The 14,673-nt window shown below is 45.6% G+C and overlaps 1 protein-coding gene across 5 annotated transcripts in view; it reads left to right on the top strand.

Annotated features, from left to right (window-relative positions):
* Positions 1-14,673, top strand: part of Atg13 (autophagy related 13) — a 42,052-nt gene that overhangs the window by 25,277 nt on the left and 2,102 nt on the right. Inside the window, exons 5-17 of one of the 5 annotated variants that reach the window (XM_021185714.3) lie at positions 1,506-1,552; positions 2,564-2,704; positions 4,776-4,816; positions 5,432-5,528; positions 5,915-6,013; positions 6,402-6,492; positions 8,376-8,474; positions 9,141-9,251; positions 9,582-9,718; positions 10,745-10,859; positions 11,195-11,272; positions 11,771-11,887; positions 12,349-12,477. In XM_021185714.3, the coding sequence (XP_021041373.1) occupies positions 1,506-1,552; positions 2,564-2,704; positions 4,776-4,816; positions 5,432-5,528; positions 5,915-6,013; positions 6,402-6,492; positions 8,376-8,474; positions 9,141-9,251; positions 9,582-9,718; positions 10,745-10,859; positions 11,195-11,272; positions 11,771-11,887; positions 12,349-12,477 (1,302 nt within the window). The remainder of the gene's footprint in view (positions 1-1,505; positions 1,553-2,563; positions 2,705-4,775; positions 4,817-5,431; positions 5,529-5,914; positions 6,014-6,401; positions 6,493-8,375; positions 8,475-9,140; positions 9,252-9,581; positions 9,719-10,744; positions 10,860-11,194; positions 11,273-11,770; positions 11,888-12,348; positions 12,478-14,673) is intronic. The other 4 variants (XM_029473899.2, XM_021185684.3, XM_021185690.3 and 1 more) reach the window with 4 other exon arrangements.

Here is a 14,673-nt window from a genome sequence, read left to right on the forward strand (position 1 = left end):
TTCACCTCGATTCTAATTCAGTGTAACGCTTTAATTTCAAAAGCAACACATGTGAACTGTAGTGGCATTCTAAATTTACTTAAAATCTCAAGTGATATTGATGGATAAGTAGAAAAATAACAGAGGTTGTTATCGGCCCAGCTCTAATGCTTTAAGACCTATTATAAATATAAATGTTTTGTGTCTTTTATTTGGGAACTAAATTATGAAAGGTAGGGTAGAAACTCCCAAATAATATTTATCATGACAGATCTCACTTTAAAATTGGCACTTGTAGAACTGAAGTGAAAGGCTCTCCCATCACTTGGACGTTTTCAGCCTTTCTAAAGGGTAGTTTAGAAAAGGCACATCGAAGTTTTAGGAGATGGAGATGGAGACAAGTAGTATAGCCCGGGTGCATGTACAGAGCCCTGCAAAACGCTATCCAAACCACATACTCCTGTCCAGTGTGGTGCCCCCACTCCATCCCAGCACTAGGGAAATGGAAGCAGAAGGATTGAGAGGTTTTTAGCCAGTCTATCTTATATGAGACTCTCCTGTTCCAATTTTAATGTATGTTCAGCCTAAGTGAGCATCAGACTGTCTCAGAAAGTAGAGCCTAGGTTTGCTGGTATGGCTCAGTGGGTGAGGTGCTTGTCATCAAGTCTGATTACTGACGTTTGCTCCCTGAATCTGTGTAGTAGAAGAGAACCAGCACCAGGTATAGTATGGTGCTCTGGATTCAGTGTGTATGCTGTGGCCCCACCCCAACACTAAGGAAGAAAGGGCAAACTGAAAACAGTCTATTTTCTTAGCCAGCTACCTTAAATCTAGAAAGGTACTTAGAGATTGAGGATGTATACATCTCTCAGTGCTTGTGTGTGTGTGTGTGTTTCTTCCAGCTCTGTTTGTTTGTAACAAAATCTCTAATAGTCCAGACTTGCCTTAAGCTTGCTACACAGCCAAGGGTGACCTTGAACTCCTGATGCTCCTGCCCTCACTTCCCAAGCTCTGGGGTTGCAGTTGTAGACCACTATGCCTTGCCCCTCAATGCTGTTTATTTTTATTGTAGTGGTTAAAAAAAATAGAAATAACTAAAAAAAATATGAGATGTGGCTGAAAAAAATGATAGTCGTAGTATCCAGTGTAACCACGAACACAGAGTGTGGAGACTCTGCTTGTGTAGCTGAGGAGACTCAGAGAGCATGAAGCCTGGAGTTGATCCCCAGTATAACAAAAGATAAGAAAGTTCAGTGTCTCAAGCTTTATTTCTGTCTCCCTCGCCTCTCTAATTTTTAGTTAAAAGGAAAATTCCATGTTTGTCGAAAATAAGATAAAAATGGTACATATAGCATGATCCAGCTTTTTAGAAAGTTGCTGTTTTTCAGTAAGTTGGTTTTTTTTTTTTTTTTTCCTTTTGGTTTATTTGTAGTCTCCAATATGTCTTGTGTTTGTATGATACTTTCCAGGAAACAATTCAGATGGTTTCTAATAATTGAAATACATTTCTCCTGTCCTGTCTGTAGGGAGATTCTATGGAGTTGGAAATTTGGTGTCTTGAAATGAACGAAAAGTAAGTGTTTCTGTGTCAGACTCCTTGGTTATGGGGGCTGAGGATAAGCAGTGACATCATGTGAAAGCAGGCTTTGTTGTCAGCCACAGAGAGGCGTTCTGACCATTCAGCAGAGCCAGCAGGCTTGGCTATGACTGGCTTCACGCTTGGCTTCCAGCCTAGCACAGAGATGACCTTCAGAGGGGTGTGTGTCCAGGGCGATTCACTGAGAATGGAGAAAGGAGCCACAGCAGCCATGCAAAGGATTTCTTGTTTTCCCAGAGAACAGCTCGTTCTCTGATGAAGTCCCCATGTGAGATCCGGCAACATGGCCGTCAGTGAGGTCTCCCTCACTTCTATGGGCTGGAATTTTACTCCTTCCCTATTATTGTTTTTCAAGGCAGATTAGCTCACCACCTGCCTGAAGCTTGAGTTTTCTTTTTTTTTTTAAAGACTTATTTATTTTATATATGCAAATACACTGTAGCTGTCCTCAAGACACATCAGAAGAGGACATCAGATCTCATTACAGATGGTTGTGAGCCACGATGTAATTGCTGGGAACTGAACTCAGGACCTCTGGAAGAGCAGTCAGTGCTCTTAACCGCTGAGCCATCTCTCGAGCCCCGAAGCTTGAGTTTTCAAATAGAACATGTGTGGAGTATGGACATTTGTTTTTCTTGAATAGAAAGTAGTTGATAGGTTATTATCCAAAATTTTTGTACCAAGTAAGTTTTTTCCTCCAGATTTTCAGTGTACAACTAAATAGCTCATAAGACAGAACCTTGAAAATAAGCAGCAGGTTGAGTACAATTTGCAATCTTGTTGGGTTGTTTTTATACTGCCTTTTTAGAAGTAGATAAAAACATAGAGGGTTCTGGTGCTTGCCTGTGTCTAATATAAGAAGAAGCACACGCTGACTTACTTCAGCAATGTGTTGGTAGAGCTCTAAGTGCATCTTTAGTTCAGAATGTGTTTTGCAGACTTGCAGCATTCCAAAGGATAGACTGGCAGTGTTTTTGTGCTCCTCAGGTGTGACAAAGAAATCAAAGTTTCCTACACTGTATACAACCGATTGTCACTGCTGCTGAAGTCTCTTCTCGCTATTACAAGGGTGACACCAGCCTATCGACTCTCCAGGAAGCAAGGGCATGAGTATGTCATTTTGTACAGGTAAGATCAAGGCTCTTGCTTTACTTCTCAGCCTCCTTACAGTGCACACTGTTTGACATTCACGTGTTCTTGATTCTTTATAGTTCTATAGTTTTGCAACTGTCCTCATGAATGTCAGCTCTTCAGAGTCACCAGACCAACTGCCCTTTTGTCTCAGTACAGTTCCAGCTCCTGGGGGATGGATGATATTCCTGCAAACATACATTTGTTTGTTTGTTTGTTTATTCTCTTGACTCCCTTTTCTCTTTCTGAGGCAGTGTCTCACTGTGTAGTCTTAGCTGTCCTGTTGCTTACTGCTATGTAGGCTAGGATGGACTTGAACTCAGAGAGAACCTCCACTTCCCAGGTGCTGGGAGTGAAGGAAGGTGTGCGCACTAAGCCCAGCCAATTTTAATTTTCTTAAAAAACACTTTGTGCCAGGCAGTGGTGGCACACGCCTTTAATCCCATCACTTAGGGGATGGAAGCAGGAGGATCAAGTGTTCAAACGCATCCTCAGCTGCTTAACTCTGAGGCCATCCTGGGTGACACAAGAGCAAACAAGCAAACAAATAAGCTTTCCATGAATGAATGATTCTATAGCCTCTTCTCTTCCAGAGCTAAATTCAACTTATTAGGTCTGACAAAGCGCTAATTCAGTTTAAGAGTATTTGTCTGTAGCTGAAAGGAACTAGTCAGCAGTTCAAGTATTGTCTGTGAGGTCGGTAATTCACCTCAGCATGTTTTACTGAGCTCCATTTTGGTGCAAGTAGTAGATGAGGTATAGAGGCCCTGTACTTAGTGGTGGGGTTTTCCCTCCTGTGAGGGGGAGTGGAAGTTGGTGTTTTTGAGACAGGTCTTTCCATGTGCCCCTGGCTGTCCTGTAATGTGCTTTGTAGAACAGGATGGCCTAGAACCACAGATCACATAGAGAGGACAGTAGCTGATCAGGCCTAGGTGGGCAGGGTGGAGCATCAAATCTGTCCCCTTTTTTCTTTGCCTGGTCAGCTTGTGGGGAGGGGATGTACTAAAGTCATCGAGAATGCTTTGTGTTGGAGATGAGCTGTTGATTTTAGCCTCTGTCAAATGTAGAACTGACCTGTAGGACTACCATTTTAGTATGGAGGGACCAAAGATAATTGCCAGTTACACAGGAGCAAACTTACTAAGAATATTTATCAAGTCTTCCTCAACTCTCTTGACAGTTCCCTAACGGCCTGTGTGCATTTCCCTCTCAGACATCAAGTTGTGTGTTTGTTGAGAATTATTAGGCTGTTTTGTTTTGGTTTGGTTTGGTTTGGTTTTTCCGAGACAGGGTTTCTCTGTGTATCCCTGGCTGTCCTGGAACTCACTCTATAGACCAGGCTGGCCTCAAACTCAGAAATCCACCTGCCTCTGCCTCCCAAGTGCTGGGATTAAAGGCGTGCGCCACCATCACCCGGCTGAGAATTATTAGACTTTTAACTTGGCTGTAATAGATCTTTTTAGTCTTCACTCATTTCTTACTGTGTCTGTTACTTTTCTTGTTGCCGTGGCAAAAGCCTTACAAGAAACCGTTTAAGGGTGGACGCAATGGCCTTGCCACAGGTAAAGGACCTGCCACAGAAGCTTGGGTATTTATGGAGGAGCTAGCCATTTCTGCCATCTCAGCCTATTTTCCTCCTCCATCTCCCTCTCCCTCCCTCCTTCTCTCTCTCTCCTTTTCTCTCTCTCTCTCTCTCTCTCTCTCTCCACTCCCTTTTCCTCCCCCTTTCCCTCCCTCCGTCCCTCTCTCTTCTCTCTTTGTTTTTGTTTTTGAGACAGAGTTTCTCTGTGTAACCCTGGCTATCCTAGAGCCCGATATGTAGACCAGGCTGGCCTGGAACTCACATTCACCCACCTCTGGCTCCTGAGTGCTAGGATTAAAGGCTTATGGGTCATTGTGTCTTATGGAACTATCACCTTATGGTGTTTGTGCCCAGGGCTTAGTTGAGTGAGGAAAGTTGTCCGTGCAGATGAGAAAGTGGGGCTTATTTAGGCTATTTCTCGGTGTTTTAGCCATGACCTTCGAGAGTGTAAAGTGGGGTGTCACTTCTTTTTTTCATTCCCTACAGGATTTATTTTGGGGAAGTTCAGCTGAATGGCTTAGGAGAAGGTATGTATGCATTCAGGCCAGAAACATTTGTGGTGTTAAGAGCTGTACTGACTTCAGAGATGGGCTCAATTGCTGCTTGGCTACGTGACTAACCTTGTATAGCACACCATAACTTTAAACTGTATAATACAGTAAGGAAACATAAAGAGACATGTCAGTTGACTGAGGAGCTACCAGGGTTGAAATACTAATTTTTAAGAAGTTTTAGCCGGAATTCAGTGTGTGGGGTTTCTCATTCCCTTCCCCTCTCTTCCCCTTCCGTCTGCTGCCCTTACTTCCCTCCCCTCTCACCTCACTCATGTCTTTCTCCTCCCCTTCCTGCATGCTGATTAAGCCCTGTGCCACTGACCTAGTGCTTTTCTTGTGGTTTGTCTCTGCTCTGCCTGTCTTGTGCTGAGATTAAAGACGTGCATGCCACCAAATCCCTCTCTCTCTTTTTTTTTTTTAAAACATCAGGTCAGTAGAGAGTTTATGCTTGTGTGAACACACAAGAGTGAAGTTGCTTTCCTTGGACGCTGAATCAGCAAGTAATGCCAGTGACCTAGATAGCAGGCTGGCCAGGAGCAGTTGGTGTCAGCCTTCTCTGGACATAAGTTGATATTTCCTCTCTTCTAGGCTTCCAGACAGTTCGAGTTGGAACAGTGGGCACCCCTGTGGGCACCCTCACTCTTTCCTGTGCTTATAGAATGAACTTGGCATTCATGTCCACCAGGTGAGGAAGAGGTCGGGCTCCATTAGGAGCTTTCCAAGGATGTTAAAGTTCCGGCTTCTCCAGAACTCCAAGGCTAAAACTCAGTTCATGCTGATGAGAGCTGACTCACTCTGTTGACCAGGCTGGCCTCGAATTCAGAAATCCGCCTGCCTCTGCCTCCTGAGTGTTGGGATTAAAGGTGTACGCCACCACGCCTGGCTCATGGTGGAGATTTTAAGTGTCCCTAGCCAAGCTGTCCAGAAGTAGAGTTGTGGCTTATATTTAGAGACTGTAGCATTAAGGCTCTGGGTAGACCTGAAGTAACTATGACATAACGGGCCCTCTGGATTTGAAGGTGACTTGGAAGAAATTCTAACAAATACTGTATTGTGCTTCTTGCATTACAGGCAATTTGAGAGGACCCCACCTATCATGGGGATTATCATTGATCACTTTGTTGACCGCCCCTATCCCAGCTCTTCTCCTATGCACCCCTGCAATTACAGGTAAGGGCTGAGAAGAGTCTCCTCCAAGCTGCAGCCAAGCAATAGCAGCCTCGAGCCATGTGGGTAGAGATGAAAAGGCTAGTTTCGTTCTCGCTGCTGTCTGTTAGGTACACCAAGGCCTGAGCCACCGTATCTAGGAACTAACTGGGTTTTCAGGTTTGTGGCCATGTCACCTCCTCCAAGTTATTTGGGGACTGCAAGATGTCGGGACTTTGTGAACTATGAAAAATGGATTTTGGTTTGCCGTCTGGCTTTATAATCTCTGCCTAGAACTCATTGACACAGCTCCCAGCCTTTCCTAACCACTGTTTGCATACTTTGTGAAGTCAGCTATTGTGGTTATATAAACTCCATCATCGTTCCTTCCTTCCTCCCACCCCGACGGTAGAACTGCTGAGGATGCAGGAGTCACATACCCATCAGTGGAAGACTCTCAGGAAGTGTGTACCACATCTTTTTCCACATCCCCTCCCTCCCAGGTAGGAAAAGGGTTATGGGGGCTATGTGTATTCGTGTGAGCCTTAGGGAATGTTGTCCAAACTTAATCTATGCCCTTTGGTGATGAGATCACTCTAACTTGCATGTGTTGATTTAGTTGCTCCATTTTTTGTTTCGTTTTTGTTTTTGTTTTGTTTTTGAAATAGGGTTTCTCTGACTAGCCTTTGTTGTCCTAGAACTCACTCTGTAAACCAGGCTAACCTAGAACTGAGAGATCCACCTCCCTCTGCCTCCTGAGTGCTAGGATTAAAGTGTCTACTATCACTCCTTGCTTATTTTCTTAATAAGTAATAAATTATAAATTTCACTTCATAATAGTAGAATATGTACCAAAGAGCAGGAATTACTTAATATAAAATTTAAAACAACATCCAGAAGCACTGCTTTTCTTTTTTTTCTTTCTTTTTTTTTTTTTTTTTTTTGGTTTTTCCAGACAGGGTTTCTCAGTATAGCCCTGGCTGTCCTGGAACTCACTTTGTAGACCAGGCTGGCCTCGAACTCAGAAATCCGCCTGCCTCTGCCTCCTGAGTGCTGGGATTAAAGGCGTGCACCACCACGCCCGGCAGCACTGCTTTTCTTAAAGCTGATACAGTTATCTATCTGCCTGGCAACGTTCTCTATCCAAGCATCTCAACCACTAACTTTTCCGAGTGAGTGAGTCTTGAGTGGCAAACACCGTTTCCTTGAGTAAGTCCTGGCCCTGAATTCTGATGCCAGCATCCCCAGGAAGCGCAGCCACAGGCTTATGTAATCAGCATGGGCTGAGACTGACATCACCCCACACTCCTCAGCTCCTTTTCCTTCTGCCTCATTGCTTCATCCTCTTCCCATCTGACTTGTTTAGGTTTCTGTTTTTAAGATAGTGCTTTGCATGGATTCTTGGCTGGCCTAGAGCACACTACGTGGACCAGGCTGCCTTTGAATGACTTCGTGGCCATTCTCCTTTTCTCTGCACATCATGACTTCTTTTGTTTGTTTGAAACAAGGTCTCATACCTTGCAGTGCAGCCAAGACTGTCTTTGAAAGCCTGATCCTCCTGTCCCCACCTCGTAGGTGCTAGGATCAGGCTTGCATTCCCATGCTCAGCCGCCAGTGTGTTCATTGGGGGATTTATTGTTGTTGGTTTCCATTAAAATTTTTTTACTACAGTATTTATTTTGGGGGGCTAGGGAACGCCATTTCTGTCACATTACACGTGTGGCAGTCAGACTTAAAGCCAAAACAGGAGAACCCCAGATAATTAGGTGTATACAGTAGCTTTGGAATCCTAAATGTTTAGCACACCCAAGCTTTTATTCTCAAGTTCTCCCAACTGCTAGACTATACACATGCGCGCGCACACACACACTCACACACACTCACATACACTCACATACTGTATTCCCAGTCATTCCCAGGATGTCATACAGAAATGTACACCTAAGCTTACTAATAATATAGCCAGCAAATTTCAGCTTTTTGCCATGGTCTCTGCAGGCTGAGGGTGGACTTCCTGAGCAAGGCCTTCAGTTCTGAGGTTGGTCTCCATAGGCTCTAGGCTCTCCTGAGGGAGCTGCTCCCTCACGTCCTCCCACACCTTTCAGCTAACGACAGACTAATGCCTGGCTCAGGCTTCTGTTTTGCCATGTCATTCCCACTTGAGTCAGTTCACTTTCCAGCTGCCTGTCAAAGAGGCACACCCTGAGCTAAATGTCCCCCTCCTGGTTGCCACTTTGGGAAGGCAGCTTGCACTCTTCTTCCTGCCTCTCAGTACTCGGTTCCACTGCTCACTGCTGCCCCTTCTGGAGGTTTTTTCCCCACTTCTTTCTCAAGTCCCTTTTCTTTTTTTCTTGTTTCTCCTGTCTCTCTGTGTGTCTGTGCACAGTGTGTGTTTACTGTCACAAAGGCACATTTTCAGACCCCTACTCCTGTGGTGACGGACACTCTGAGGGTCCCCATGGCAGGACTGGCCTTTTCCCATCAAGTGAGTTCATAATGGGAAAATGGGAATGATCAGATGGCTTCTTTCTACTTAACAAAATGAAAACAGAGCATAGGGTATAGTTATTTGGTCCCCAGGTGTTCTGTGGGATTATTTTAAGGCTTGGTAATTGATTTTAGCAGGACATAGCCACAACCTAGCAACCAAAAATAGTGGTTTTTATTTACCCCTCCTCCTTCCGTTGCTGTGACAAGAGAACAGAGTTATTTATATCAGCTTTCCAAATAAACAGTCCATGGCTGGTAGTCTTTCTATTTTCAATATAAACAGGAGCCATCCATACCCAGGGGTGATAGAGGTGTGATTAGAGAAGATTGCTTTAGTTTCAAATGGATCTCAAGGATGGGGAGAAAATAGGGTGACTTGGGAAATGTGCCCCAGGATTGTACCCAGGGGACCTGCTGGGCTGGAAACAGGGAACTGGGGAGCCAGACACTCACTAAAGGCCCTTGGGAAGCTCTAGAGTTGGAGTCCTAATCCCAGATCAAATAAATCTCTTTTTCCTTATTGAAAAAGTCTGGCCCACCCTTGGCCTTCATCCCACTGGGATCTGCTCCTGACTCTTTCCTGAGCTCTAGCATGGCTCACATGCTAGGATTGCCTTTTCTCCTTGCCTTTCCTCTGCCCCTCTGTTTTTCTCTTGCTCAGCTCTCAAGCTCTCGCCTTTCCTATCAGCCTGCTGTCCTGGGCCTTGGATCGGCTGACCTGGCTTATCCAGTAGTGTTTACTGCTGGCTTAAACACTGCACACGCTCACCAGGTACCTTTCAAGATGGGGAGGACCATGGGCTTCCCAGGGCTGCCTCCTCTCCTGAGGAGCAACAGAGTCACTTGGAGGACTTTAGTGATGCTCTAAGTGGGTGGATCCCCAGCTTTTGGAAGGGAATGACTTTGCCAGGATTTCTCTATCTCTCTGCCTTCTCCCTTTGTAGTCATCACCACGCATGTCTTCCAGTAACCACCTCCCAAGAGAATTAAGGTCCATGATGGCTGCCTACCTGGAGGAGGCCCTGGAGATGGGAAAGCTTATGAGGTTCACCAGCTGCTTTGCACTGCCATCGTTCACTTTGTCTTTCCATTCCCTCAAAAGCTGATGGTTCCTGGAAAGGAAGGCGGGGTAACTCTTGCTCCCAGCCACCCTGCTCATGGTGCCCAGGCTGATCCCGAGAGACTGGTGATGCACATGCCTTCTGATGGGACCCATTGTGCCGCCACGCCCTCAAGCAGGTGAGTCCCCCATCATGGCCATCCAGGGACCTGGATACCCTGATATACACAGGGCTTGGCAGTTTTTGTTCCCAAGGTGTAAGCCTTAAAGGTCTTTGATGAGTGTCTAATATTGTAGCTGGTATGTAAGGAACCTATCTGGGTTTTGGCTGCTAAGAAGAATAGCAGGGCTTTTCCTTTTTTTTAACATTGTATGAGCATGCACGCACATGCACACACGCACACACGCACATATTTGTGTAGTTTGCACCCTGACTGTCTCTGGAAAGCTGCCCTGCAAGCTCTCCTTCCCTGTCTCCCCTGATCTGGACAGCCATAGGATAAAAAGAATAACATGCTCCTCCCCCTGGAAGTTTTCCATTGGAAAAATGCCCGATGTACTTTTTCATTAGCATAGTGGTGGGAAGGGAAATGTTTGGAAAAATTGTGTGTGCCAGTCAGGAAAAATAGTTTATTTTATTCCTGTCTTATCAAATGCTGATCTTTTTTCACTCCAGCCCCAGTCACAATCAAGGAAGATCTATTATTCACTTGGCACTCCAGTTTTCTGATCCTGGACTCTGATGCTAATGTCTGGGAGTAGCGGACGATATGGACTCTGGGTGGTGAGGGCTCTGACTGTCAGGTCTTAGGAACTCAGAAGCCTTCTCAGTGCTGAGATTAGAGACATGGATCACCAAACTCAGCTTTAAACTATAGGGCCTTATGGTGTTTTTAGGGAATCGGAAACAAGGGGGCTAAAGTGTGAGGTTGATTGTGGTAGTGATGTGTACTAAGGTGTAGCTGTGTGAGAGTCGCTTACTGTGTCTGCATAATGTATTTGATTGTCTCTGGCATCTCTGATAGGATTTTATCTGAGCTCACACTTTTACAATGTAAAGTTTCATTCACATGTGACCATTTTAGTTGTTCAAGCAAGGGTCAGGATAGACTTCTTCCCCAGGCTGTGTCTCTGCAGTGACTCCACAGGCAGTAGCGATGTTCTGTGGTTTGAGAGTGAGCACCCACTTTCCATTTCTTCTTTAGTGAGGACACTGAGACTGTGTCTAACAGCAGTGAAGGACGGGCCTCACCCCATGACATCTTGGAGACTATCTTTGTCCGAAAAGTGGGAGCATTTGTCAACAAACCCATCAATCAGGTGATTCCTTCTGCCTCTGCCTAAGTGCTTATTATCTGTGTTCTTAGAGTAAAGTCCTCTGCACAGTGTCCTATAGATTGCAACATTTGTGTGTGTGCAAGTTTGAGGAGGATTTAATAACCAGCAGACCTATACTGCAATATATTGTTCCTCAGTAACTATGACTAAGCATTCCCAGCCAGAGTCCCATAATCCTCTGCTGTGAACATATAGGGGACAGGGAGGCAAGGAAGCCAGGGTCGCATGATGGACTTTGGCTCCAGGCTGGCATCCTGTAAGAACCATGTTTACTGCGGAGGGACAGGCAGGAGCACTTTCCTCCTTTCTCTCTTCAGGTGACTGTGACGAGTTTGGACATACCTTTCGCCATGTTTGCTCCCAAGAATTTGGAGCTGGAGGATGCTGATCCTATGGTGAGCCCACCAGCGACTGCGAGGGTCCAGTAGATGGGACAGTGCTCATCCTTCCTGGGCACTCAGTCTTCCACAGGACCTAAGCTAGGCTTTTTGGCTTATGGATTTGCAGCCAGCATTCACTCATTCCCCTAGCCCCCTTTGATTTGAGATAGAGGCTTGTTACAAAGGGAAAACTGGCTTGGAACTCTGTGTAGTGCAGGAAATGCTCCTCCATGCCCTCTTTTTTTTTTTTTTTTTTTTTTTTTCTTTTTCCGAGACAGGGTTTCTCTGTGTAGCCCTGGCTGTCCTGGAGCTCACTCTGTAGCCCTGGTGGCCTCGTACTCAGAAATCCACCTGCCTCTGCCTCCCAAGTGCTGGGATTAAAGGTGTGCGCCACCACCACCCGGCTCCTCCATGTCCTCTTTAGCAATATATTTCTACCATAACTGTCAGACAGCTCACAGTAATCCATATTCTCCTCACGGAGTCTATACTGACCGCCTTATTCTGAATTAGGTGAATCCCCCGGAGTCCCCAGAGACCACATCTCCCCTCCATGGCAGCCTGCACTCAGATGGCTCCAGCAGGGGCAGCGGGGGCAGCACACATGACGACTTTGTTATGATTGACTTTGTAAGTTGCCATCACCACCCTTGGTCTTTGCTGGTCTCTGGAGAATAAACTTATAAGCCTCTGTTACCTGTGAACAAGAGATCTCCCTCAGGATGGGGTGGTATACAGGCTACAGAGGGAAGCATTTAGAGCCTGAGGACTTTTAATGTCATGTCTTTGCTTGAAATTCAACTTGGATAGGTTTTCCAAAAGCCCTTTCCTTAGGAGGAGTTTGAAGGGTCTCAGGGTCTAGATCATAAGCCTAAGCAGGGGAAGGAATGGCATCACCAGGACTTGCTCATCTCCAGACGAGCAAGGTGCATAGACTCTTCCTCCCCCTTAGGTGAGCCTTGAAGACACTTTTCCTGGCTAATTCCTGACTACATATATAGATTACATACATAGCCTTGTACATAGATTAACTTTTTTTAATTCTTCATGGTTCAAAGATGAACTAACCTGAGTTTGTATTGTTTTTGAAGAAGCCAGCTTTTTCTAAAGACGACATTCTTCCAATGGACCTGGGGACCTTTTACCGTGAATTTCAGAACCCCCCTCAGCTGAGCAGCCTCTCCATAGATTTTGGAGCTCAGTCTATGGCGGAAGACTTGGTATGGAAACCCCTTCCCTCCCAGGGCTCCTCCTCCAGCCTCCTCTCCTCATCTGATAGTCACTCCTGTGCTACAGGTCTAGAACTTTCTTTCTGTTACTCCATCCTGCCCTTTGCCTTCTATCTTTGCTGAAAGAGAAAAGGAGTCTTTTTAACTGGCTTTCACCAAGTCCATGGTGCCTGGCAGTCGTCCTAAACTGCCTTGAGCTTGTTTTCTTGTTCACAGCACTTTAAAAATACTGTGTGTTTGTGCATGTAATGTGGCAGGAGGGGGGTCATGTACATGCCACAACACATGTGTGGAGCTCAGATCAGAGGACTGCTTTGTAGAGTTGCTGTCTCCTGCCTTTACCTGGGTTCCAAGAACCAAACTACCGTTCTTAGGCTCACACGGTAAGTGCGTTTTCTCAGGGCCGCACAGCCGGCTCTTTTCTGTGCTTTCTTGGTGCTGCTCACACTTGCTGGGCCTGCTGCTTGCTGTCAGGCTGACCCATGGACTGGACAGAGGTCAGCATTCTTGTCTTCCTTGGAGGGCTTCCTTCTGCACTCAGCTCTTCTTATGTCCTGAGACAGACTTGATCACAGCATCTCTGCAGAAAGCATTTCCTATTACCTGCATCTGAAGAGTAGAAGAGTGCCCTGAACAAACTGCAGACTTATGCACTTACGCTATGAAATGGTCAGGTCTCACTGTGGGGTAGGACTGTGTGCCCTGCAGAAAGAAATCTGAGGCCCCAGGAAATGCTCTTGGTTTGATTTAGCAGAAAGCCATGCCCAACAATAATGGTGAGGAGAGAACACTAAGTATTAGTGCAGTGTTTGTTTTTGTCATAGAATTTCATAGCCCTGGCTGTCCTGGAGCTCATTCTGTAGACCAGGCTGGCCTTGAACTCAGAAATATGCCTGCCTCTGCTGGGATTCAAAGTGTGCCCCCACACCTGTCCTTAATTTAAATGGGTATGTCTAAGCACCACACTAACACACACATACTCTTACACACTTACTGTCTGTCTGTCTGTCTAACTGGGAACAAACCCTGGACCTTGCTTATGTAAGACAAGTACTCTACCACTGAATTGCAGACCTCACTCCTATCCCATCCAGCAAAACATAGTTAAAGCGCAGTGCTTCACCATGAGTCTTCGTACAGAAGGGAACATTTCTGATTGAGTGACTTGCCTATAGCAACAGTCAGAAAGATTTGATCCTGAAGTGGGGGGCTCCTGAGCTTAGCTGTGTGGTAATTGGCTTGAACAGGGTCCAAAGGCTCTATTTGTGACTCTTTAGCTGAGGCTTGCCTTTCACCTGGGCAGTGGCTCCCAGACTTCCCTCAGGTGTCCAAGCCACTTTAGTGTATAAAGCCACCAACTTTTCTCAGGTCCCTTATGTGTAAACCCATTGTGGAAGGTTACCCTGTAGTTTAAAGCCTGCTGGTATAGTTCTTATCGCTTAGCCCTGATCAAGAGGCAGGCAGCCTCTAGGGAGGCCCAGGTCTTTGGGACAGGCTGGCAGCTTGTGATTGTCTTTTTCTTGGACAGTCACAAAAAGACTTCAGCCACCCTATAACTCTAGCCAGTCTAAAGGTTCAAGTGTCTAGACCTACCACAGATCTGTGTCAGCCGTAAAAGTTCAGTGGCTGCCTTGTCCCTATTTTCCCAGGACCTTTTGATACCCAAAAAGTACGGGGTAGGGGGAGGTCCCATTTTAAAACTTCCTGGGGGGCTGGTGAGATGGCTCAGTGGGTAAGAGCACCCGACTGCTCTTCCAAAGGTCCAGAGTTCAAATCCCAGCAACCACATGGTGGCTAACAACCATCCGTAACGAGATCTGGTGCCCTCTTCTGGAGTGTCTGAAGACAGCTACAGTGTACTTACATATAATAAATAAATAAATCTAAAAAAAAAAAAAAAAAAAAACAAACTTCCTGGGTTCACTGAACTCTAAAGATACAGGGATTTGTGGGGGAGGGACACACACCATTAAACTTGGGAGGTGGAAACAGGCACTCTGAGTTTGAGGCCAGCTTGGTTTAAAGAGTGCATTCCAAGACAGCCAGGGCTACCCAGAAAATCCTGTCTGAAAACAAAACAAAAAAAAAAATCCAGTTTGGTTCTAGTATCTACTTACTGTACATGCATCTGTGTGTGAGTGTATATTATAAAAGGATATTTCATCTTTATTTTCCCACTGTCGTGAT

The sequence above is a fragment of the Mus caroli genome, unplaced genomic scaffold (genome assembly GCF_978045245.1).
Source record: "Mus caroli unplaced genomic scaffold, Mus_caroli_1 scaffold_2, whole genome shotgun sequence".
Taxonomy (NCBI): Eukaryota; Metazoa; Chordata; class Mammalia; order Rodentia; family Muridae; genus Mus; species Mus caroli.